Source organism: Orbicella faveolata, unplaced genomic scaffold (genome assembly GCF_042242905.1).
Source record: "Orbicella faveolata isolate gen_17 unplaced genomic scaffold, um_ofav_v1 contig_15, whole genome shotgun sequence".
NCBI classification, from domain to species: Eukaryota; Metazoa; Cnidaria; class Anthozoa; order Scleractinia; family Merulinidae; genus Orbicella; species Orbicella faveolata.
Window position 1 is genome coordinate 6,277,981 of NW_028301542.1, and position 26,297 is coordinate 6,304,277.

Here is a 26,297-nt window from a genome sequence, read left to right on the forward strand (position 1 = left end):
CTCCACTGAAGTTCCGGTCTTGGTGTAAGTTTTTAAAGGCTGAGTATTCTACTCGTTGGCAAGTGCTTGGCTTTTCTTTCGCGGGAGTCGTATGCAAGCGTTTGGGTTAAAGATGTTTAATCTTCCAAGGTCAGTCGTCCCATATGCCCACACATGCCTACACTTCTTGGTCAATTAGTAGAGAGAGATTAATTGCCGTACTCGTCAGATGACGAAATCAGCTAATAAAGATTTCTTGTCCCTCTCGTTTCTGTGCGTATTTTTCTTTTAGCAACTGAGACACGGTACACCTGAAGAATTTGAGTAAGCCGCAACCTTACACATGGTACCGACCATGATGAAAGACATAGAGATATCAATTTTTCTTGGGTAGTTCTGTCCGAGAGGGACAGGCGCAATGAAGTTAACCCTATGCGAAACACCAACCCTTGAGACAAGGCCAGACCACAACACCGGGAACTCTGCCCCCTACCCTTTGCGATAAGTCTGTGGGCTCTTTAGCGTCCCCTTAAACCATGATGAAATTGTTAATACAAAAAATACAGTACGCGCATACACTTGTGTAAAGCGCAGCCGATTTCACATGTTATAATTTCGATCACGATATGAAGCAACCCCCTTGTCCCCCCCCCCCGGGGGGTACTCTCAGAAAAATTGGGTGGGGGTAAATGGCGTAGATATACTCGTTCGAGCAAACTTTAAAAGCGACTATTGCACGTAGGTATGAGATCTGTGTAGGCCTGTCACCCCCATTGTTGTCACTGGAGAGTTTGTCGAAATTTTCGAAAGACACGAACTCGCGTGTCCAACTCGGGAGTTCTTCTGAGCTTTGCCAGAAACCTCTGCGCTAAGGCGCTGGACAACTACGGTTTCAAGGTTTTTTGCTGACTTGCCAGAATCCTTCTTCCCATTTCTCCCTTGGCACAGTTCTTTCATTTTATCTTTAAATTTGTTCCAATTTAGACCTCCGGCTGCCATGTTTGCCGTTGACCTTGATAAATGCACCGAAATGCATTCTGGTATTTGGCAACGATAGGCCACGCTTTTTTTTGTTTGTTTGTTTGTTTGTTTTTTTCCGCTATGGCAGCGATAGGCCACAGACAATTTTGTTTTTAGGGACGGTGCCTACTGTTGTTAGTGCGCACACGTTCTGCGCATCATGCAAGGCATGGTTTAAGCGCGCGAAGCGCCATGCGCGCGCTGGATTGACATTGACGCAATCAACTACGCTACCATGTACACGACAAAAACGAAAGCAAAATTTTCCTACTGTGAACAAATCAAATTTAATGAACTTTTACTTAAACCAGGAGCACTAGAATAGCAGCATATCGCTAACCACTAACTGTTAACGTCTTCCAGCTGAAAAACTAGCTGTTGACTGTCGAGAATTCTATTGAAATCCAACTGTAAACATGTACCTGCAGATTGCGTGGTGCGCGCGCAAAACAAGTGCGAGATATGCCGATGTTTCACTCACTGGGGAGGTGACAGGAAAAAATGTAACGAGCACCGTAAAACTTTTCAAAAAAGATCAATAACTTCAAAAAGCGCGTGGTTACCCCTACATTTTATGTTATGAAATGGAAGTGACAAGCCTATTCAACACGTGATTAGTTTCTGGTTGTGAGCAAAAGGTATTTAGACTGTATTTAAGCTGAACCAGAGGAAGGCTGTCAGAGACTCCAAAAGCGCTGTTGCAATGATTTTGTTATTAAAAACATACCAAAGAAGGTTTTTATATTAGTTTTTACCATGAAGTTTTAAGATCTTTATAAATGTGTCTGCTTTTCTGTATGTAAAGGCCAATTCTAAGGAAATCTGTGAAGAAATATCCTTTCCTTCTTTTTTAGGAAAATGTTGATGTCAGCATTTTGCTGCGATTCAATGCTAATTATCTCGAAAAAAATGCGTGGCTATCCCCATTTTTCTTTGTGGATTCCAATAGCCCTTGCAAAGATCTACTTTTTCCACATGGTCCTAAGCTGGCGCATAAACCTTTGTATTTAGTAGGCACCGTCCTTAATTTAGTTTAAAATGCCTTTTTTTCAAACTATATTTTTTAAACTTTTTTTAAATTTTTTTAAAAATTTATTTCGCAGCAAATTTTGGTTACGTTTGAAATTACTTTCATTTTTAGAATTTTTGAGACATTTTCTTTGATTTAAATTAATTTCTTGATTTATTTACTTTTGATTTTAAATGAAAATATTTTTGTGATTAAAAAAAAAACAAAAACAAAATAAAATGACATTAAAAAAAACAGAAAAAATACAACTGAAAAAGCAAATAAAACCTAAATTTGAAATTTGAAATTACACTTGATTTGTGATGAACGCTGTTCAGTGGTTTCGAACAAGGTACCAAATATTTCGGTTGCTCTTACGATTATTATTCGTCAACGTTCGACAGTCAGTACAAGAAATATTATAACTTCGGAACTTTTCATTAATTCCATCAATAGGTGATTCGAGACAAGAGAGGCGGAACTGTAGCGTTTGCGATGAGGCAGAGAGGAAACTCCCATATGAAAGGTCGGGGATGTTCGTTGTCTCGATTTGGATTTTGGCCTCACAGGGTGTTCATGACGAAACACGGCTATCTTTAGCTGTCAAAGTATCTTTTAGGGTGCACTCGAAGAAATAATAATAAAATCCCCCTTAATTTCCGATTTTAGGCTTCATTATCGCCGGTCTTCTAGGGCGGGCTCTTTTCCTAAACAGCGCTTGGTAACCGAACTTATTGAGTTTTAAGTGATATCTTTTAGAGGTCAAATAAAGCTCGAGACACGCTAAGATTGGTCTCCTATAGGGGTTTAATTCAAATTTTCCGACGAGCATTCCCAATCTTTTCATATGAGAGTGCCGGGTTAGGGCCGCCATTTTGATGTCACCAAACACGTTAACTTCAAAATTCAAACGTTTTCTATTGCGAAACGAAGTACCCTGTCGAGCTTAAACGTTGTAAAAATTCAAGTTCTTAGATCTGATGAAACTAAAACTTCAGAACGATTGGTAATTTTTATTTAAGAAAATGATGACGTCACATGAAAACTGGCAATAGCAATTATTTATTTGTCAAAAGAATACCCTTCGAAAAAGGAGTATTTTCCCATCATGTCGTACACCTTGTGTTTTTGTTCAGCGGTCCATTCTATGAAATCACGTGTTATGGAGGGGACCGGGTCCACAGTGGCTGCACAATCCAGAAGATATTGCTCTGTGCACGCGATTTCAAGGAACTGACAGATTCTTCTCAGGGTTTCCACCGGGTTCTTGACTATCTCTATGCTTGGTACATCAATGACGCTGCCTGGAAAAGTTTCCCTGGCCAAGTTACATCCCTCGGCCATACTGAAGTAAGTCTTTATTTTTGTATCGAGTTCTTCAGGAGCGTTAACCTGTGAACGCAAATTAGGAGTGCACTTATTGAATGTCTTGAGACCGAATTAACATCTATAATAAACAAATATGGTGACTTGTCAGTGATGAGCAATTCATAATTGATCTGGAAGACGCTGACAAATAACAATATTTTACGATAATCGAGTTCAATAATTGTATTATCATTCGATCACCAAGTTTGTTTTCATATTTAAATCACTCTCTGGCAGCTCAGGGAATCGATCTGCCATTTTTCACACAAGAGCGTGGGTGCAATTACGCATGAACAGAATACTATTTGCATCAAGGCACATTTAAACGATATCGCGCATGAATGAGTGGACCATTATACATCGGCAGTTATTTGGAGGTCACGTGTTCGGATCTCGGCCAATAAAGGGGAAAAAATAATTAATCGAATTGAAATTTGCGTTGCAAGCATTTGTTATTGGTTTGATTTTGTTGGTGAAGAAAAGTAAATTACCTTTAGTTTATGTTCTCCATACCGTTCTTTTATGTCTCTTTTCCGCAGGACCATGGTCGCAATGTTGTCAAATGGATTTCTCACAACGTGAACAAACTTCACCTTAGCGCCCGCAGTTTTCTCTAAAAGGTGAACGGCTTCTACCGCATTCGTTCTCTTCATCGCAAACGCTGTATACCCGCCTGCCTTGTCTCCAATGATCTGTTGATAGAATCAAGGAAAAATCCGAAGCTACATTTCCTATAATAAGTAAAACGTTTACGAAGAATACTGATCGTAAGATCTATGTACCGAAATATTTGGAGAAAATTAGTTAATTAATTAGAACACTTACGCACGACAACAAAAAGCTCAGTTGTAATTCTTCATATCCGTTTGCCATCGGGATATATGTTGCGCGAATGCACGAGATACCTATTGAATCCTTTGATTTCAGTGCATAATGCATGTCTCACATTCGGCTTACCTCAATGTATTGATCAAACGTGCTTTGCCATTGGTTTGGTACATAATAACGATACTTAGAGGTTGTATTCACAACGCTTTCTTTAAATACTCCTGACCTTCTTCCTCGTTTGATTGCACGCTGTGAAGCATTAAAAATAGTGTCATAATATGCGTATACTGAATGGTTCATCCATTTGTTTGGATTTGAGCTCCACTTGCCGAAGGCATTTGTTTCGTCTGCTATAACCATGTGCGGGTGAGCATCCAGTAAAGAACCAAGGAGAGAGTGACGACTGCGTGGATAACCAATGAAAAACAAGATGATTTTGACGTGACCATAAGCTTTGTAAGGGTTGATCTGTGTGTTAAAGTCATCTGCCAATGAAAAATTGTTTATAAGTACTTTTTACAGTATAGGGATTTTCGATTTAAAAATCGAAAATCGTCATATCGTAGCCTCAGTCTTAAAAATGTTATTTGTTAATTTTCCGCAATGTAAAATACTGTTGACAGCATAATTCATTTTAGTGCCCGAGTCTTCTTCATAGAGGTGTCTGCTGAATAGGTAAACAAAAGACGCCAATTTTGGGACAAACAGGACTAAGGCTATGTTTACACTTGGTGTCATGCACGGTCCAAGAGTACGATTCTCGGGCCACAGTGCCCGTGCCCGACTCGGGTCTTTCGAGTAACCAGCGTCTGAACGCAACGCTATTTTGAGCAGGTGCCCAGGCCCCAGGGCTCGGATACCAAGTGAGAACACTGTCTAACTGTCCGCTTAATAAAGGGCTTAACGAAAGTTTCACTTAATAGAGGTTTAAGTGAAGCAAAATAAACAAATAGTTTTAAAAAACTGTCGCTTCCTACTTCAGCTGCTACCTAAATTAGGTGAAAGAGATAGCCAGAAACAAGATAAGGCGACTATTAGTGAAACGAAAAAGATTAAAATGAACAAAACATCGAATTGCTTGATGAAATGGCGCCATCGTTAAACATAGCTTTATCATTTAATGAACCATGTTTATTTTCTTGTGTGCCAGGTTTATCTGCGTTCACTTGGTTTCCAACTGGTCTAGTGTTAACGGCAGTATGTTCTTGGAAATCGTCTCCTCCAAGGAAAGAGATATAGGTATGTCAATTTTTATTAATGTTTGACCAGCAAACAAAGAAGTATAACTTTGGATAATAACAGAACCATGTCTTCATATCTTCTGACTGACATGAACAAAAAGCCATTGCAGTAACTAAGTGGAAATGTCGACAGACCGCTGCCAGCGTTAGGTGGTTTGATTAATGGCTTTCAGCGATAGAGTTCAACCCGTCTAGAGAACAGACGTTGAAGAAAGGGTTACGCATTGAAAATATAATGACTGGAAAAAACAACTTGGGTGGAAGTTGACCGAAATTAATTCAATCTCGCCCAGCTTATGAGCTGTAAAAAAGTTTGATGCCGCGTGAAGCAGTTAAAAATTAAATTTAATTTACATAAACAACATAGAGTTTCTGCCAATATCTAATAAAGTGTCACTAAGAAACTTCTCTTACCAGTGCTGTATCTCATCACAGGCTTGTGCTTCATGTAAACACTTTCGTTCGTCCACATGACCAAAACACCCGCTACCCCCAAGCCAATAAGCACGCCTAAGAGAACCTCGCGGATTCGAATTCTGCCTTGTGATCTCAGACACATCAGTACTACCTCTTTTAGAATGGTGAAGACGTTTCCAAAAGCAATCTCGCTCTAATTCTTCGAAGATCCAAATCTTTTCCAACTGGTTATGGGATGAGATTTAATATTCCAAGTTACGACAGTGCAGCCTGCATTTAAGGGATTGCTCGCTCCTTAAGCTGCCGGCATTTGTCTGATCCCATATATACTGCTAATGAAATAATATTTTTTTTCATCCTTACGGATTTTATAAGGCCAATTGTTCAGAGAAGAAAAGACACTGCGTGGTAAAACGTGCATAAATTGTCCGTCCTTGACTACGGTGATTGTATTCGCCTTAAGCAATAGAGCAATTTTTCCGTGTTTACATAGCCTCATTCAAACACGAGGAGGGTTGGGAGAATTCGAGACAGTTATGTAAACCCAAGACGTATTTGAGGGATTGCATAACTTTCGAAAATTCTCCCAACCTTCCGAGTGTTTAGATGAGGCTATGTAATCACGAAAAAAGTGTTCTTTTGCTTTTATAAAATAATTCTCAAAAATACGCGGCAATCTAAAACGTCAAAACCGTGTTTACCTACTTTCATCTAAACATAACTATCGACCAATGAGCGCGCGCGTAGTAGCTCAGTTATTTCAAAAAGCGTGATATTAAACGGCGGGTGATTCTGAAATATATCTTCATACAATGAGTCAAATTATTCTCGCATTTTGATTGATTCATCAGTTATGATCAATTTACGAATACTTTTGCCTCTAAACGCACCCAACAGCAGTTATTAAACAGTCATGGATTAGAAGATTCATCTACCATTGGTATTTTAGTATTTTGCAAATCCCTTGATTTGATTGGATGTACACTATAAAAGTTTACTTTAAGCCGATGGTCAGCTTTTGCTGGTGTATTGTTATAATTAAGGATTACAAAAGACTGGTACCAGATTTCGTGTAGTTGTTGAAACGATACGAGATATATTTTGGGTGTAAAAGAGAAAAGGAAGCTGCTTGTAGTCTAATGGGCCATGCCTTGGGATCTTTCTTAAAGTAACTTAAAAGGTAACGGAGTAAGACGGTGGAAAGGTGGACAGAGAGAAGTTTCCTCTTTCAATTAGATAGCTAAAATCGATGTAGTCGTTGCAATCAGTATCAAGGCAAGGCAAGACAAAAAAAGACACTGGCGCAGGTAACGTAGGGTAAGGCAAAGCAAGGAAAGGAAAGGCATGACAGGTCAGGCCAATCTCTTGTCTTGCCTTGCCTTGCCTTGGCCTTTTCTTATTTTCTCTTTTCTAATGCCTTGTCCTGTCCTGCCCCGTCCTTTCCTGTCCTGTCCTGCCTTGTCTTGTCTTGTCTTGTCCTGTCTTGTCCTGTCCTGTCCTGTCCTGTCCTGTCCTGTCCTGTCCTGTCCTGTCCTGTCCTGTCCTGTCCTGTCCTGTCCTGTCCTGTCCTGTCCTGTCCTGTCCTGTGCTGTGCTGTGCTGTGCTGTCCTGTCCTGTGCTGTGCTGTGCTGTCTTGTCTTGTCTTGTCTTGTCTTGTCTTGTCTTGTCTTGTCTTGTCTTGTCTTGTCTTGTCTTGTCTTGTCTTGTCTTGTCTTGTCTTGTCTTGTCTTGTCTTGTCTTGTCTTGTCTTGTCTTGTCTTGTCTTGTCTTGTCTTGTCTTGTCTTGTCTTGTCTTGTCTTGTCTTGTCTTGTCTTGTCTTGTCTTGTCTTGTCTTGTCTTGTCTTGTCTTGTCTGATTTGGTGTGGGGCCCGTTTCTCGAAAGCCACGGAAACTTTTCTGGCCCGTAAAGCCATTTTGTAGTTCATCTGTATCTAAAAACGGAGAAGAGTATAGAACTGAAACTTCTTGTATGAAAGGAACTTCTGTTCATATTAAAACTACGTGAATAAAACAGCTCTGTAATCATAGGCTTCGAGATTTTGCTGTGGCTTTCCGGGTTGGTCTGGTTAGGTATGCTTCAATCTGGTCTGGTCTGGTCTGTTCTGCTCTAGTCTTATCTGGTCTTGTCTGGTGGGATGTGGTTTGGTCTGGTACGAATTGGTCTGGTCTGGTCTAGTCTGGTCTGGTCTGGTCTGGTCTGGTCTTGTCTAGTCTAGTCTAGTCTAGTCTAGTCAAGAGTCCGTTTCTCGAAAGTCCCGAAAAGTTTTCGCACCCGGAAAGCCGTAGCAAAATCTCAAACCTTTTGATTACAGAGTTGTTTAATTCACATATTCAAAATATGAACAGAGGTTCTCTTCATACAAGAAGTTTCAGGCGTATACACCTCTCTGTTTTTTAGATACAGATGAACTAAAATGGCTTTACGGGCCCGAAAAGTTTCCGGGGCTTTCGAGAAACGAGTCCCCTGATCTGGTTTAATCCGCCATGCCTTGCGAGTGGTTTCTACACGATTGCAATAAAATACGATAAACGTTTTTGATCAAATGAAAACCAGGACCAGTCTTAAGGAAAATTCTCAAAGAAGAAAAGGAATTGTATGGAAAACTCTTTATACATTTCGGCATTCTTCAGACGATTTGTAAGCAATGATTTTCTCGAGCACTATACGTTGTGATCTAGTTTGAGCTACATGTATACCCATGTAATGCAGACAATTTTTGGTAATATTCAATAATGAATCACTAAAGGCGAAGTGAACATTGGTCAATATTTAACGAGACAAAGTCGATGTAAATGTTCACAAATGTTCAAGAACTACAAAATAAAAGAGTAAACATGGAAACACAGCCGCGATTGTTCGTTTGCTTACACGTGTGCAGCCGTAGTTTTAATAACACATCGATTGTCATTCAATTTACACATCGATCTGAGATATGAAGACAGGAGTAGTATTCAATAATTAATTGCCGAAGGCGAAGTCAACATTGATGAATATTTACCGAGACAAAGTCGATGTAAATGTCCACGTGTGCAGCCGTATTTAAATACACATCGATTGTCATTCAATTTACCTATCAATCTGGGATATGAAGGCAACCGGAGTAAAATGAACAAAAGAAAAAATACGAGAAATAAATTAAACTCAATAGGTTCTCTTGTTTCATCGTTGTTAGCTTCATGCATTGTTGTGCTAATCGTGTAAAAATGAATAGCTCCATTCTTAAAAAAATAAAATGTCAGTCACTCGATCTGACCCAGTTTATCATAGCTAGCGATTTACGAAACCGTTACTTTTAAGGCTCTTAGATGCCTTGCGTACTATTTTTTTGAAAACATTTTTGGTCCTATGGCGATAGCAGTCGTCCTTAAAACTCTCTCACTAGGCGATGGACTATCAAATATTTTCGCTCGCGCGCGATTGGTCTAAACACGTCACATAACTGAATATTCCCCAGCTAAAACTAGGGAATATCCGAGTGTTATTCCCCAATTTTCAAAACCGCGCGTGTTGCGGAAAATATTGAAGGACAATAAACACTATAGCCTCCATTCATAGCGAAAATATGCGACAAACATTGGGACAAACAAAGCAAATCTAGTATATTTCGCGGTTTGAGCAGTAAAAACTACTCGGGGTTGAAGAGATAAATTACCGTATCTACCTTTTCTTTGCTTGTTCTTGTTCTGTTAGCCACCTGCGCGCTCTTCTTTAAAAATGTCAGATTCCTCTTACCACTAATTTGACGTGTGATTCATGTTGATTTAAGCAAAAAGAAAAGCGACAGGATCTTTTCAGTACAGATATTTGCAAACAATTATCCGTTAACCGTTACAGTGGTGTGGGTCTCGCTAGGAATCAAACCGATGGAGCCGTACGGTTCAAGGTTGTTGCTACTACGGCGAGTGGTTGAGCCAAAAGCCGTTGCCATAAACAAAGTAAAACTAGTACATTTCACGGTTCGAGCAGTACAGAAGACTCTGAATAGATAGATTACCGTATCTAACTTCTCCTTGCTTATTCTTAACCACGTTCGTGCTCTTATTTAGAAAAGTAAATTTCCACTTACCACTAACTTGTGATTCATGTTGATTTAAGTAGAAATAAATGCGACAGGATCTTTTCAGTACAGATAATATATTACTCACCTTGTTGAAGATTAGTGATCGTTCGTGCCATACATATGTGCGCCTCCCACATGCCAGTTGAAACGTTACATAATTTATTTTGCGTCATTCACAAAAAAAGAAAGAAATTGCCAAGGAAACTGGCTCTCACAAAACCTATGTGAGACAATTTTGGATGCTTTAAAGGATCTTTCGCTAGAACAAGAGGCGTTCCAAACATTTTATGCCAGAAAACATTGTTCTTAGTGCTTTCATCTGAATTTAAGCCAAAAGTATCTTCAAATCTAATGATATTCATTTCTAGTCTTTGCTTCAAGTTAAATCGTTCAGGCATGCGCAATGTGTCCTGAATATGATTGCCCATGGGCTAATTTAGATATATATAAAACAGCTTCTTCTCATTTGCATTAAAATATACATATACAATAGTCTCCATTTGGCACGAAAATATGCTCGGAAATTATCTGTTCCGAGGAGCGAACAGTTTACCGAGAGCAAAGCTCGAGGAAAACTGTAAGCTTCGTAGAATAGATAATGTCGAAGGACAAATATCAAATATATTAAAAGCCAAACGGAGGTAATTGTGTTTATTATCGTTCAAATAGTTTTCGCAACACGCGGGATCTGCCGGTCTGTCATATGCCAATAACGTCAAAGGTTGTCAATTGGCTTTCAAAATCCCCACGTCTTTCAATTCATTTCGAGACTGATAACCCTTACCGAGACCCTGATTATTCTGGATATCGAATCTAATAATTGTTTTATTATCCATTGAACGAAAGAAAAAAAAATGAAAGTCATGTTTTTGCTTCTTCACTGACGACAAACAACACAAAGCGCGCGAACTTGACATGATTATGTTGCAGGGTATGCGGGAAAAGTTTCCATTTGCCAATAATGATCCCGTTCTGTAATTTACAGTACGTATGTTAAGATCTTCCTATTTTTTAATTCGAAAAAAATATTTGAAAAGAAAATCATCTCGCGGATAGGAAACAAAGAGTGAATAGGGATGTTAGTCAACCAGCCAGAGGTTCAAAAACAACTTGAGCACAGTTGGCCTTAAACCCTGTTACTTCAACCGTCAATGGGATCGAGAGCTGAGAAAGTTTTCTTTTTTCAGGCTGGGACATAAACTGGCGTCGGACTGACATCACAGCCAGAGGAAGTAATAGCTGACATTTGTTACTCAATGGCACGAAAATTGGCCCCAGGGTGGCATGAGGAAACCACAGGCGGCCCAAGCTCAATGTATGGGAACAAACAAACGTGACCCAAACGGTTTGAATTTAATGTGTAAAGGTTTGTATGAAAACACAATGGTTTAGTTTTAAACTTAAAAATTAAAAGTCAGCCCACCTCGAAACTTACAAGTGATTGTGGAGAGTTTTCTTCCTTCGTGTTCTCCTACTCTTAAGAATCGCTTCGGATCAAGCTGAAAGCGGAAAGACCATTAGCAAATACACGAGGAGTCGAGCTAAGTTGACTTTATTATAGAAAAAGCTGAAATTTTTAGATTTCAAACCAAACCTTTGCGTTTACACATTAAGGATGGATAAGCTGTCAGTTAATTGAATTTGCTGTCCCTTACTGTCGCCAACTGATCCTATCCACATATCAACTAATGCAAGAATCTCGCAGCAGATAAGGCATTTTATCATTATTCCATTTACACGGTTTTCTGGAGGTAACTGACTGCAATTGTACGTTCCCATAATTCTGAAAATAAGCCATGTGCAAAAGTTATAATGTTTGAAAAAATGGAAAATACTCCCTGTGTATCGACAGAATCAGCAAAAGATAACGAGAAAGGTAGTGTAAAAATAGTTTCCTAGTTAACAACTTCAAAGCAACCATTTGCACTGTGCCGACATTCAAGCCGGAGCTGCAAAATAAACTTTCGCTTACTTTATTCTCCCCAAATTCTAAAAGCAACAGCAAACATTACACAGCATTCGTGTTTTTGCGTATCTCTTATGACGACTTGTAAGTGACAATCACAGTTACTTATCAAAAGAATACCCTTCGAAAAAGGAGAATTTTTTCATATTTTCGTACACTGTGTTCTTTTGTTCAGCGGTCCATTCTATAAAATTACGTGTTATGGAGGGGACCGGGTCCACAGTGGCTGCGCAGTCCTGGAGATATTGCTCTGTGCACGTGATTTCCAGGAACTGACAGATTCTTCTCAGGGTTTCTACAGGGTTCTTGACTATCTCCATGCTTGGTACATCAAGGAAGCTGCCTGGAAAAGCTTCCCTGGCCATGTTAGATCCGTCGGCCATACTGAAGTAAGTGTTTATTTTTATCTGGAGTTCTTTAGGAGCGTTTACCTGTGGACGCAAATTAGTTACAAATGTACTTATTTAATGTCTTAAGATCGAATTAACATCAAGATGCTAACTAACACTTTACCTTGTTTTCAGTTTTTTCGCTTTCAGTCCACTAATTAACAAACACCGCGATTTGTGAGTGGCTAGCAGATCAATTATTTCTCGAAGTCGAAGTCTGAGGCAAATAATTCATCTGCAAGGCAGCGAATTAGGAGGCAGCGTGGCCGAGTGGTTTAGGGCGCTGGTGTTGTAATCCAGAGGTCCCAAATTCAAATCCTCAGTCACTCTTTGTTAGTAAATAGCCAACTGGTTTGCCTCCTGGGAGTTGGGATTTTTAACTATGTACGTTTACTTGAAATATTTGCTTCCTTTGTTTCAGTGGCATGCCTGTAAAGTAGCTAAGCACAGTGCTTGTATAGTTAAGTGAATGACCACTATGAATAAGATTTACATTTTAATCGCTGACATATATATCACGATATCTTACGATAATCGAGTTCAATAATTGCTTTCTCATTCGATCACCAAGTTCTTCTTGATGAATCCTCGAACTTTTTCCGTACTCCCTTCTTAAAGAAACGGTTCAACATAGCAGAAGTAAAATGCAGCAAAGAGGGTACTCAGTTAACTGAAATAAGTCTCGCGACAGCTTAAGGGGTCTCCTCAAAATGGTTGGATTCGCTGGCTGCTTTTGTATGACCTTATACCTCTCTGTAAGAATATCGCTCGATTACATGTCATATAAAATATGTTTAACGTCAAGTATTCCTATTTTGTAAACATTTCGTCTAATACGTATCGTAGTTCCCTAAATGATTTTCATGTCGTTTAAATCAAGTATTCGTAGAATGAGAGATGACTCGTGATGCATACCAAATTGGAACTTTTATACAACGTAAAACGACCACTATTTGGCTGTCAGAGAGAAACAAAGCTTTCTTAAAACGAAGTAGAATGGTTATCTAATCAGTGAGTGACTGTTTCTTTATCCTTTTTAAGGTACTGGGAATGCAGCTACCCTTTTGGATGAAATTCTCCTTAATTAAGCAGTGTAATGGTCTGCGCTTGTTTATTTTAAATGGTTAAAATATTGTAACGCATGGAGTATGCTCTATTGGCTAAAGTCATGCTCTTTGCATAAACAATGTTTATTGATCATACCTTTACCTTGTGTTGTCCATACCGTGCCTGGACGTTTCTGTGCTGCAGGACCATGGTCGCAATGTTGTCAAATGGATTTCTCACAACATGAACAAACTTCACCTTAGCGCCCGCAGTTTCTTCTAAAAGGTGAACGGCTTCTACCGCATTCCTTTTCTTCATCGCAAACGCTGTATAGGCGCCTGATTTGTCTCCAATCACCTATTGATAGAATATATTAATGACTTCAAAAAGTTCAAAGCTATATTTGCTTAATAATTTGAACGTTTTCGAAGAATAATCGTAAGATCCACCGGCATATTTGGTCCCTTGCATGTTCGAAACCAATGGACAGCCGTCAAGAAAACAAATGGAGTGTAAATTCGAGTAGACTCTACAAATTTTATACCTCGCAATCCAGTGGGATGCGATAGGTTTTGTGATGACTACAGGGCGTAAAACTGAATTGAAGTTTATCTACGCTTAAAAATAATCGCAGATAACTCAATGAACCAGTTGAGCATACGATCAATGTTAAACACGGAAAACTTTACTAGAACTAGGACCACATTATAATGTTTGTAGTGCTATCAATGACTTAGTAGAATCTAATATAAAATAAGAAAAATTATTGTAATTCTTTGGATTAGTACTGTAACATGTTTTGTCGCCCGTCCGTATGGCTTGGCAATATACAGGACGCGAATGCACGCAATGCCTATTGGGTCCTTTGAATTCAGCGCTAAATAAATGTCTCACGTTCGGCTCACCTCAATGTACTGATCAAAGGTTCCTTGCCATTGGTTTGGTACATAATAGAGAAATCTAGTAGTTGTGTTTGCAACACTTCCTTCAAATACTTGAGACCTTCTACCTTTATTGAAAACATGCTGTGAAGACTTGTACAACGTGTCATAATATGCGTATATTGAACTGTTCAACCATATGTCTCGTTTTGAGCTCCACCTAGCAAAAGCCATAGTTTCGTCCGCTATAACCATGTGCGGATGAGCGTCCAGTAAAGATCCAAGGAGAGTATGACGGCTGCGCGAATAACCAATGAAAAACAAGATGGTTTTCACGTGACCATAAGCTTTGTACAGGCTGGACTGTGAGTGTCCTTTATCTGTAATAGAAAAATTGTTAGTGCGTACCTTGAATCGAACATCGCCATAACTTACCCTGTTAAAAATACTTTTGGTCAACATTTGACAATTTTTTTTGACATCTTTTAAAAAATCAAATTTCAAGAATTGTGTGAAGCGAAGAGTTCAAGTGTCAGGATGTCATTATGGAGCTTGACAATTACTCTTCTAATAATGACTCGTTGCATTTGTAAATGACCATTTAAACCGCATGAAAGAATCAGAATTTTAGCCAAAATGGTGTCGCTGGTAGTTTTCAAAGAAAAAAGGAGCAAAAAAATAGTTGATAAAAAAAAGAAAGAAAAACAAAGAAAACCAGAATCTTCTACGTGTTAAGTTAATTTTTAATCCACAAGTAAGTAAATATTAGCGATAAGAACGAACCACGTTCGGAGTCGCCATGATATCATATTCAAGCTCAAAAGGTGGGAAATAAACTGTCAGAAGAAGATAAACATAATAAATAATTAATTACAAGCAATGTCACGCAAATAGTTTTGCCTGGATCGAGTCTGAATGGACATTGAGAGATGGTGACAAGTCTCTAATTAGTAACTTTCCAAGTACCAAACTTGTAGAAAAATTAGTCATAAAATTGCTATATCATTCGGGGCAATTTCCGGTTCCTGAATACTTGGATGTAATATATCAAATACGAAAGACCGTGCTTGACCACATTTCCGGACACCGAGAGGAGAGTTGAAAATACGACGCGCAGCGGTGTATTTTTGACGAACTTCGACGTGTTTGGAAATGTGGTCAAACACTGCCGTGAGTGTTTGATATATCTTCTCAATCGCAACCATCACTAAGTAGAAAACGGAGAAATGAAATCGTAAAAATCTGTGCTAATATTAAGATCAGATATCCAAACACTGTCACGGTCATGATTTCTTTTGTTTAAACATGATGAATTATTAATGATTTAAGAAAGAGAAAATAATCAAGTAAATTGAAACGTGCTCTAGTAAATACCGTCGGAATCTGAAAAAAGAATATCAACAATAAAAACTGTGAAAACAAAATTCATTTTAAATACTCTTGTTCTTCGGCCATTTCGATTTCAGAAGGAAAAGGAAACAAACAGCGGTTACAAACATTTTGTTATTAATTTTTAGCTTGTCACCAGTGCCTCGCTTTATTTTTAAATTTATAACTTTTTGTTATAGTTATAACCGTCACTTCTGATGATGTATGTTGTAACATATGAAACGTCAAGTAAATACAGTTAGGATTTTTAGACCATGCGTTGTCTATATATATATAACCAAAAAATGGATTGAAATTCTCATCTACTACAAAGTGCTCAATAGCTGAACTAGAGCGGGAATAACAGTAAAAACTCAAGAGCTAGGTTATATGGTCATTTAAGGTAATTCCTCTGAAATAAAAGTGACAATAGAGTTTTGTTCAAACTTTGTCCACTGAATATTTGTCATATTGTAACTTCAATTTTGAAATAAAAAAGGGGGGTGCCCATGCTTATTAAGGAGTAGTGAGGCATTGAAAATGCCCTATTTTGGCATTATTTGATGCTTATTATAAGAACGCATTCCCAGTAATTGTAAAATCTTTGTGAACCCAGACTCAAAAGAATACGCATTAAACTACAGTCAATGCATTGTGTCGAACACAAATAAACATTTTAAGTTTGATTCAGGCAGAAAGCTAAATCCTTGATTAAAAATTTGAACCAAATTTCTTGACGTGGTTACCGACTGCAAAATAGAAAAGACCACAGTGTGTCTGCTATTTTTCTTATTTATTCAATTTTCACCAATAGAAATTAGATCAGTCTTTTCTCACGCAAAGCTTATGATTAGTTGATTACAATGACTGGAAAAAAAATTGGGGTGCCCGTGCTCGTTTGTGAGCTAGAGCCATTTTTCAACTGACAGAGTTCAATATCAAGGGAAATCCGTCATGTTTTCAATATGCGCGTGCACGAGCGCGCGCTAATGACGCCATAAATTATGCGCAGTAAGGATGCGCAATGCAAATGTGAGGAATGACCTTAATCGCTACTCCGAGTTTCATGCCTCATGCGAGGCAATCATCAGTCGCCTGATGATTGCCTCGCATGAGGCATGAAACTCGGAGTAGCGATTAAATGACCATATAACCTAGCTCTTGAGTTTTTACTGTTATATATATATATATATATATATATATATATATATATAGGCAATTGTGGAAAACGAGGACGGACAACTTCGAGCGAAAAAAATATATATATACAGTAAAAAATCTAAGAAATCTAAAAAAAAGTTTAAAAATTTAATAAAAATAAACGTTTTGGTCAAAGACCTTCATCAGTTGCAGTGCCAGTTGCAGTGCCAGGCACTGCAACTGATGAAGGTCTTTGACCGAAACGTTTATTTTTATTAAATTTTTAAACTTTTTTTTAGATTTCTTAGATTTTTTACTGTATATATATATTTTTTTCGCTCGAAGTTGTCCGTCCTCGTTTTCCACAATTGCCTACAAATTTCATTACTCGAGGTTTGGACTACGAATCCTTTTGGATCCTTCTGGCGCGTGGCATCCCTGTTGGCTCGAAGCATCTTAACTTTTTATTTTATATATATATATATATATATATATATATATATATATATATATATATATATATATATTTGTAATGTCTGTAACCGCTGTTTGTTTTCTTTTTATTCTAAAATTCAATTTACTGTCCGCGTTGCTTCCTAGAGATGTCCGCTTAATAGGGGTTCGTGAAAATGGTAAACATTAGACGCAAATTTTGGGACCAGACTTAGTGTCCACTTAATAGAGTGTCCCCTTTATCGCAGTTCCACTTAATAGAGGTTTCACTTTAGCAGGAGCCTATCACTAGGAGCGTAAAACTACCCCATATTCCTGTCACGGCATTTCCACAGACCTATTTTAATGTTAGTTTGAATTTAACGCGAATTCAAACCCCCGCAATAACCTTAATGACCAATTACAAGCACGGAATTCTTTTTAACTGACGTCAACATTTCACTGGGAGATTAAAAAGAAAAAAAGCTTAGTTTTCCTTATCGATACACGCTCATGTAGACCGGAACTGACCTATTTGACACAAAAAGAAGCCTAAAAATAGACTGGTCTGTTAAAATGCCGTGACACAGGCTTAGCATGGGAGTTGCACGCTCCTAGTGATGGCCGCCTGGCTGTAACAATAGGAGCGTTTGCTTCTCTTTTATGAATAGCTTAGCTGTTAGAAAATCTGTAATTATTGATTAACACACCCTAAACTGCAGTCACGTGATTACAACATTTCATCATGGTACATAGATTAGTTTAGTTCAGTTCTAATGTAGCAGTTGATTCGCAATCTATTGTAACACTCCATAACCGAATACACAATACAGATAGCGTCTTGATCATGGTATCACCAAGTTTGCAGAACGCGCACTGAAACGGCAACAATTTTATGACAATATTATATCTAGAATATGATCAAAAGACAAATAATTGATGGCTGATGCATCGAACACCCTAAAATAGCTGGTAAAATAAAATAAAGTAAAACAAAACAAAACAGAACAAAACAAAGTAAAGTATAGTAAAGTAAAGTAAAGTAAAGTAAAGTAAAGTAAAGTAAAGTAAAGTGAAGTGAAGTGAAGTGAAGTGAAGTAAAGTAAAGCCGAAGTAAAGCCGAAGTAAAGTAAAGTAAAATAAAGAAAGTAAAGTAAAATCAAATCAAATCAAATCAAATCAAATCGAATCGAATCGAATCAAATCAAATCAAATCAAAGCAAAGCAAAGCAAAGCAAAGCGAATAAAATAAAATAAAATAAAATAAAATAAATAGTTTTAACAACCTTTTTTGTGCTTTAATAGATCGGAACTTAAAATGAACTTAAAATGCAACTAACCCCCAATTTTTTTTCCTTTAATGAAATCTACTAGTTTGCCCTATTACTTCAGCAAAAAAATTATCCGCGATTCTACAGGCGTTTAAAGTTGTAATTTTTTGCCCCACGACCGAGCATAGCGGGATCTGGGTCGGGGTTCTTGTGACGTCATCGAAGGACATTGCTCAAAACACTCAAGAGACGTTTGACTGGGTTTCAAGCGCTCTGAAAACATATTTGGGGTATTTGTGCTTCATATTTCATCAAAAATGGGCAAGACTGTTAAGTGAAAGAACTGTACCATCTAGCAATACAATTCGGAGTCTAGCTACGATTAGCACGGCTACGATGTAGATATATTTTTTCTATTTCGAAGTGCGGGTCGCCAGTCGAGCCCGCCACACTGCAAGTCACGATCGACAATTTGCCGGCCCATTTGGCTAATCTACTAATCTACATACAACACTTCTTTAAGTACTCTTACCGAACCCTTGATAGTTTATAACGAAGAGAGCATATTTTGCCACTAATTATTCAAAAACGCGGAAAAATTCGTCTTTTCGCTTTGTTATTGCCGACCGACCGTATGTATACAAAGTCAATCAGTATGTACGAACATAAAGATTGATTGCGAGTTTCACAAATTTGCACTTTTCGTACTAGTAAAAATCCTTCGACAAGATCTTGAAAAAAGGTTCAGTATGGTATCAGTTAAATGAATACATTTCTCCTTCACTTTTCTTTTGTTTTAAAAGTCTTTTTTACGTACGCTAATAACCTCAGTGTTGCTATTCCGTCCAAAACCTTCTCCTCCCGGGTCTCCTTTAGCTTCCTTTCAGCGCTTCAATCTTTGTCGGTAAAGTCGAATCTAAATAGTTTGTTTTACTTTCCTCATATACTTATCAATGCTTGATTCGTTTTAAGTTGTAACTGAGATACATTTTGTTGCTCAAAGAACAAAACAATTGTGTATGCAGACGAACTCAAGCGCCGATTGTCGGCCCTCGTGAGTGTGGTTGTATATGAAATCCACAAATATATAGCTAGTTCTGCTGTTCGAAGCCTCACTTGTCTCAATCGCTGCGCTGTAGGACTTGGGCGAGGTTGATTATTCGTTTAGAAAGCTCTCTATTTCGAGGACGAAGAAAACTCGATGCGTATAATTTGCCGTATAATTATCTCACCTACAGTAGTTTTCATTATTTTGGTCTGGGACATCTGGGGCTTGTTTGAATTGAATAGCCAGATGACCCCCAGCTTATTTCAACGATTCGTGTCTTATCTACCTTGACAATATCGAGCTTCGCACTAGAAGCCAGGGAAGAATGTACAGGCCATGAAAATCCTAGGTTTTTACAGAAGCGGCGAACCTGAGATCGAAGAACTGCTCGATGTCCGACTTCGCACAAGCCTGCACACTGGTTTCGGGTTTTTCTCGCTTCTGGACGAGTGTCATTGCGATATACAATTGTAGGTATTGAATGACGAGGATTGTCTTTCTTATAAGCATGCTGTACTGCGAATCCCTCCAAAAACACATCTATCCTGTATTCTGCAACGATTTTGAATCACACTAGTACATGTTCGCATACATTCTTCTTAGAAGCAAAACATTGTTGGTCCTTCGATGACGTTACAGGCCAACTCGCCCCATTCTTCGCTATTGCTCGGTTATGGCCACGGAATGGGCTAATTTTACGGACTTCAAAAACTTCATAGGAAATTAACTAAAATAGCCACAACGATAAATTTTTCACAGTGGTGATCAGAAAAATATGGAGATTTAAATAAGCGAAAAAAAAATTTGGGGGGTTAGTTGAACTTAAACATGAACTTAACATTGAATTACCTGAAGGAATGGTTCCATCATTAAGCGCGATTTTATCTTTAAAAGCGCGTTGTTCATGCTCTTGTGTGCCAGGTTTATCTTCGTTCATTTGTTTTCCAGCTGTCTCAGTCAAAAAGGCGGTGTGGTCGTGGAAATGGTCTGCTGCGAGAAATAAGAAAGATGTAAGCCACTTAATAAAAGAGAGATCCTAGTTCTAGTTTTAAACGTTAGTTTTAATCTGAAGATTTAGCTGTTATGTTATGGCAAGTTGCATCACGGCTGCTATTTTGGTAATCTGAGCTAAGCGCGCCATTTAGCACAAGTGCGACTAGCTTGAATTACTAAACACCTAGACTTTTCAATAGCAGATTTCAACAATTTTTACTCTGTCTCGCGAACAACGCCGTCAATTTGGCTCGGAGTGCCTCAAGATTTCGACCTTTAGCTTGGACTTGAAGTTATCAACACTCTAAACTAACCATCTGCCCGCGCTTTAGCAAACTAATTCTCGGCAATATCCAGGTAAGCGCCATTACTAAAGTGAAAAACATTCTCTCACCAGCTTTATATCTCATCACAGACTTTTGTTTCATGTAAACACCTTCGTTCATCCACATGACCAAAAAACCCGCCACCCCCAGGCCAATAAGCACGCCCAAGAGAGCTGCACGGATTTGAATTCTGCTTTGTGATCTCAGACACATCAGTACTGCTTCTGTGTAGATTAATGAAGACGTTTCTAAGGCAATCTTGCTCTAATTGTTCCAAGAGCCAAACTTTTTTTTTTCAGCTGAGCTTTAGGTTCTGAGATGAGATTTATTCCAAGTTGCCACCAGCCTATATTAAAGGATTGTAGAACATTTAGAAAGGAGAGTTTACATAATTAGGATACCTCAGATAACTTAAATCGAAGGAATTTGTGAGGGAGAAAAACAATTACTTTTTTTAAATGCCTAGTTATCTCACGTTGGTATTTTATCTGTCACACCTTTTTTTCAACTCCCTGATGGTACACGATACGTAGCAGATTTGATTAGTTTAAAAACTTCAAGTCGTTCGAGTGCTGGCTGCAAAAACAGACAAGGATGTTCTGACTGTTTTAGTCTGTAACACAGGCGTAAACGGAAAAAGGTGAAGAAGAGGAAAAAACGAAAGGAAGAAGGTGAAGAAAGTTCGTTATCAGGTCCCCTCCTTCCTTCCTTGCTCTCCCTCCCCGTCTTCCAAGTTCTACACCTGCTTCACAGGCAAAGCATTACTTTAAATAGTTGTAATTTAATATGTTAAGGTTTGAATACAGTCAACACCCGATGCAAGAGACACGCCCATGATCGTAAATAGGAGCGAGAGAGTCTGGTGTTCAGTTTGTGTGAGATATTTTTCATGGTGGTCTCCTTCGCCTCCGTAACTTTAATTGTCACGCAACACCTCTCGAGAGAAGCGTTGCGTGACGACGAGTAACTATTCACGTTGGAAGCTAACTGAATGTGGAAGTTGCAACTTGGTTCCGACTCTTCCGAGACTAAAGTAACAATAAATTCAGCACTTATTCAGCCCCCGGTTACCAGGTTACTTTGTTTGTCCTATTTCTGAACTTTGAGCCATGGCGCAAATTTAATGCTCGAGCTGATTACTACAATTTGAGAGAGTGGAAGAGCCTAACACTTTAAACTCTTTTGAAAATATTCCAAGATGTTTTTTCTTTCCCTAGTTATTATTTGCTTCAAGACTTCAATCATCATATTCCATAATTAACCCTCGGACGTACAAGGGGGGTGGGGGAGCACAAGGATTTTTCAAAGTTTTAACAAGACGATTTACTCTAAGGGGCTGTAGTTTTGATATGTGATTTGCGTGTCCATCGGTTTTCAGGTTGTCATGGCAATCATCAAATTCCATGTAGGTTTGACCAAAAATCACCTTTTTTGAGATAATTCTGTGTTTTTTTCCAGTTTTCTTCATCAAATTGTAGACATTCACAAACTTGTACATTTCATAAGCATTCTGGCTTGATTCTGTGTTAATTTCTTTTATTTCTTGACTTTTTAAAAGATAGTGAAATCCAAGATGGCGCTGATGCAAGATGGCGGGTTGAATGACCTCATTTCCACCAAAAGTGGTTTCATCTGAATGAATGGTTTCATTCATTCATCTTGTAAAGCAAGCTCAGGGCTATCTAATCAATGTACATTTATCTCGCTCTGCCTTAACAGAACGAAAACCGAGAGGGGGTTCAATCCACCCCACCTTGTACCACGGCGGGGGGTATGCGTTAGCTTGGACGTCCAAGGGTTAGACACTACAAACGTTGGTAAATATCCATAATGCACAACTGATAGCTTAAGGGGAGACTGTAATCTCAGTCACGTTGTTCTCAAAATTAATCCATTGGACCCAGCCTTAAAATGTCAACAATTTATGCAAAGTAAAACAGAAAGCTGTAAAACAAAATCTTAAATTTTCAGCTTGATTTGCTAACAGTTGGTCTTACAATGCAGTAATCTGTGCCCTTGAAAACAAGTGTGAAGCAACACCATACGGCCCTAATCGTATAGGACACGAAATATAACAACACACGATAGCATAGGTATGAAGGTGTTTCTTTTAACGTCGGTTTACAGCATGTTTCAGTTGTTTTTCACTCGCATGGGAAGTTAAACTTAGGTAAGCGAATGTGTTACACATGCTGTTTAATGTTAGTTAGAATCATTCTCTGAAGAAGTCTCAGATAAAGACGAAACGCTTCGAAAGAAATAAACGAAAAGTTACAATAACAAGTCTTCCTTTGTGCTGCGCACTAATTTCCGTTAAAAAAAGAATGGGACCATTATCGTTTTGATTCCATAGGACAGCACGCTTTTGACTTCCTCTCGTACTGCTGACGCAGCCTTCGTTTGCAAGGATAGGTCGGAAGACCGACATCAATCAACTATAGAAAACGTAATGATAGAGATTATATAACTATATGTTTAATTTGAGTTAGGGTGCAACAGCTAAAGTAGCAAAACTTTCGTCGAAGTTGGTTAGAAGTTTAAGCATTTAAACTGTGGTTAATGAGCTCTGTAGTCTACATCATAGCTGTCATCTAAGGATGTCACCCGTTCTGTTATCTTCCCCCTATTAGCCATTGTGGAATAACCTTAGGTCAATGTCCAATGCAACGCAATCGTTTTACCATATGGGAAATCATACGACAAAGCTCCCAGTGATTTTCCACCATGCTCTCATGTGATTTCAGCGTGCTATACCCTTCCCAACTCCTTCAATCCCCAGTTAGTAAAATCCCATTGTTTTCTGACCCTGTCCCAGTTGTGAGCTAGTATTCAAGCTAGGCCGTTCTCTGCTTTCCCCTCTCTCCCTGTATTGGTAGCTTTGTCCTTTCCCATCTTTTTCCTCCATGTGGTTGTAATTACTTTTCGTGAGAAGGTGGCTTTCGCCTGCTGAACCTTCTCGGTTTATTCACTGCCACGTTCTATTTGTTATATCGTGTGTAAACCATAGCTGCTTAGTCAGTGGGAGGGAAGTGCAACCTAAGCTGCACTTTGCCCCACAGTAAGTGCTATGGCCACCCTTGGAAATAGGTCCGGATCTCACCAGGATGGTGTCATCGTACCATCTGACCTATTGTCTTCCAAGAGGGGCATCCCCTCTTCTGGTCCTTCCTATGTTACCCCCAAGGAAATAGGTCCGGATCTCTCCAGGATGGTGCCATCGTACCATCTGACCTATTGTCCTCCCAGAAGGGCACCCCTCTTCTGGTCCCCTTAGTAACATAGGTTCCCCTAGAGACGGCGCTACTCTAGGGGAGATAGGCTCTGTCTTCCCTGCCACCCATGTTTTGCCACCATAATCAGTGTTTTGTTTCTGTTTCCTGCATCTACCCAGCAAAAGGGAGGGTCATTGCAATGTTCTTACCCATATAAACTGATCCTCGCTGGTACTGTTAGATCTGCCCCTCCACCTGTGTGGGTATGGCTTTAATAATTTATACTAAATTGCACAGCAGCAGGGTCTCATTAACTGCTGCTTATTTACAAATAATCAATGGGAGGAACGAAGGAAACAAATAATAAGTAAGACTACGCTAATTCACAAAGCAAGAAATGAAAACGGAAAGAAAATATCACATTGAAGATGACTTTCAGAAAAGTCAAAGAATGATATTAGATATGACGACAAAGTGAATTATAATTGAAAGTTCAAAACTATGACTGACAATTAAGGAGATGATTTTTATACCACTTTTTAAAGCTACTAGTAGAGAGTCGTTTCAAGTTTGTCGGTACCGTTTCCCATAATTGATTTAGAGGCTATACATACAAAGGTAAATTTGCCAATTTTGGTCCTTATTTTTGGTCGATGAAAATTATCCTTGGAGGCGTATCTGGTGTTATACTTGTGCAAACTAGAGACTGTTCGGAGAGAATCGTAAAGTAGTGACGGAATATTGGCAGGCAAATGTACAAATATCACGGACCGTTTTTTTTGGCCCGTTTTTCTAAGAAAAGAATATAAATCATATGCAACCTACCCTGCGGTCATAAAAATTCCAGATTGTTTCCAGTTCCTTTGTTCCACTCTCGAGGTTCAACGAACGGCTGTTGATATGAATATATTGTTTCTAATGAAAGATAAATTTTTAACCTTACGGATTTCATAAGACCTATCGTTCTGAGAGGAAAATGAACTGCGCCGAAAAAGGTGCACAAATTGTTGAATCCTTGGCTACGGTGATAAACAAACATGTTATTAAACTCGGACTGCAATTAAGTGTTTACAATACACATGTAATATTGGAAAATCCTTTCAAATCCCGCTGTGAAATTATGAGTGAATTTGCAAATATTATGAGTGGTGTAAAGCCGTAATTGCACATTTTTACCCACACTTAAAGCAAAAAAAAAAAAAAAAAAAAAAAAAAAAAAAAATGCGAATTTTGAACAAAAGGTTGTGGCAAAACGAAGTGCTAACGTTAAAGTGATGTCCCAAATTAAATCTATGAAAGTCAACAAATTCGGTGGTTATAGATCGTTATAGCATCAATGGAGTTTAGAAATTACACATCTTCAAAGTTTGCGGGGGGTAAAAAGCACTCCATCTCCGGTCTCAACGAAAGAACTTTAGTTTTGTTGTATGTTTTAGGGAGAACCGAAAATTCTATATCTTTTGGCGACTTTTATATTATGGCGGCTTTATAGATATTCAGTTAAAAGAAACAAAATGATTTCAAGAATAGTAATAGGAAAATATTTAGACTGTTAGCAATTTCATGAGCGCTACGGCAACATCGACGCTGAGTAGAAAATCACCACTTAATAATCAACTTATTAACCCTGCTCCTCTCTCAAAAGACTTCAACTTACCTGTAACTCTGTGACCTTACTCTGTGACCTCTGTCAACGACAACATCTCAAACCTTTGGGACAGTAACCGCGACTCGAAGAAAAGTGCGCGAAGCACACCTAAAATGACAAAGTCAGAACACTGGAGCCGCGTGACAAGTTACACAAATGAAGAAGTTCACAACGTTATCAGAAGCCAACAACTTGAACGAATGTGGTCACATGATATAATGAAATGCTTGTAGACTGAGTGCGGTCCGTAGGTACGTCCTGACCTCGTGCTTAATATTTTCCCGTCCGGCCCTCCCACTCAGTCAATAATAATAATATCTCTTATTACATGGCTGAACTGATCTGCGATGAAAAGGAGAATTCTGATTGTTTCGGTCCGCATTTTGGAATACGGACCGCTAAGATGGAACCCCCCCCCCCTCCCCCCACATACTAATTTTGACTTATTGCTTTTTTAATTTAATTTATTGCACAAAATAAACAGCTTTTACGAACTAGAATTTTTTAGTTATCTTCAAGTTTGGAGGACAATTTCAGTTAAATGCATTCAAAAGCGACGTGAGAAACGTAAATGAATGCTTACCTTTAGCGTCTAACAAGAATGGATCGTGGAGAGGCAAAAATTTATCACCAGATTAAAAAAAGAGCCACT

At 38.6% G+C, this 26,297-nt stretch overlaps 2 protein-coding genes and 1 long non-coding RNA gene across 4 annotated transcripts in view; 1 reads left to right on the plus strand and 2 right to left on the minus strand.

The window, feature by feature from the left end:
• Window positions 1–25,234, plus strand: part of LOC149113262 (uncharacterized) — a 216,184-nt gene extending 190,950 nt beyond the window's left edge. Inside the window, exon 3 of the long non-coding RNA XR_016206744.1 lies at window positions 25,186–25,234. This is a non-coding gene — a long non-coding RNA (uncharacterized LOC149113262). The remainder of the gene's footprint in view (window positions 1–25,185) is intronic.
• Window positions 3,002–10,140, minus strand: LOC110055526 (uncharacterized). 2 transcript variants are annotated; one of them, XM_020761915.2, is made up of 7 exons: window positions 10,010–10,140; window positions 9,526–9,598; window positions 5,860–6,086; window positions 5,331–5,423; window positions 4,334–4,689; window positions 3,868–4,068; window positions 3,002–3,400 (listed from the first exon to the last, which is right to left on the minus strand). In XM_020761915.2, the coding sequence occupies exons 3-7, from the start codon at window positions 6,002–6,004 to the stop codon at window positions 3,071–3,073; spliced, it is 1,125 nt and encodes a 374-aa protein (XP_020617574.1). In that variant the 5' UTR covers window positions 6,005–6,086; window positions 9,526–9,598; window positions 10,010–10,140; the 3' UTR covers window positions 3,002–3,070. The 2 variants fall into 2 exon arrangements, with proteins under 2 accessions (XP_020617574.1, XP_020617576.1); XM_020761917.2 differs by lacking the exon at window positions 5,331–5,423 and having other exon boundaries at window positions 10,010–10,135.
• LOC149113265 (uncharacterized) lies at window positions 11,845–20,998 on the minus strand. Its single transcript, XM_089288457.1, has 5 exons — window positions 20,854–20,998; window positions 20,316–20,456; window positions 14,232–14,587; window positions 13,483–13,683; window positions 11,845–12,321 (listed from the first exon to the last, which is right to left on the minus strand). Exons 1-5 carry the CDS (start codon window positions 20,996–20,998, stop codon window positions 11,992–11,994), a joined length of 1,173 nt encoding a protein of 390 aa, XP_089144583.1. The 3' UTR covers window positions 11,845–11,991.
• Window positions 25,235–26,297: the final 1,063 nt, after the last annotated feature.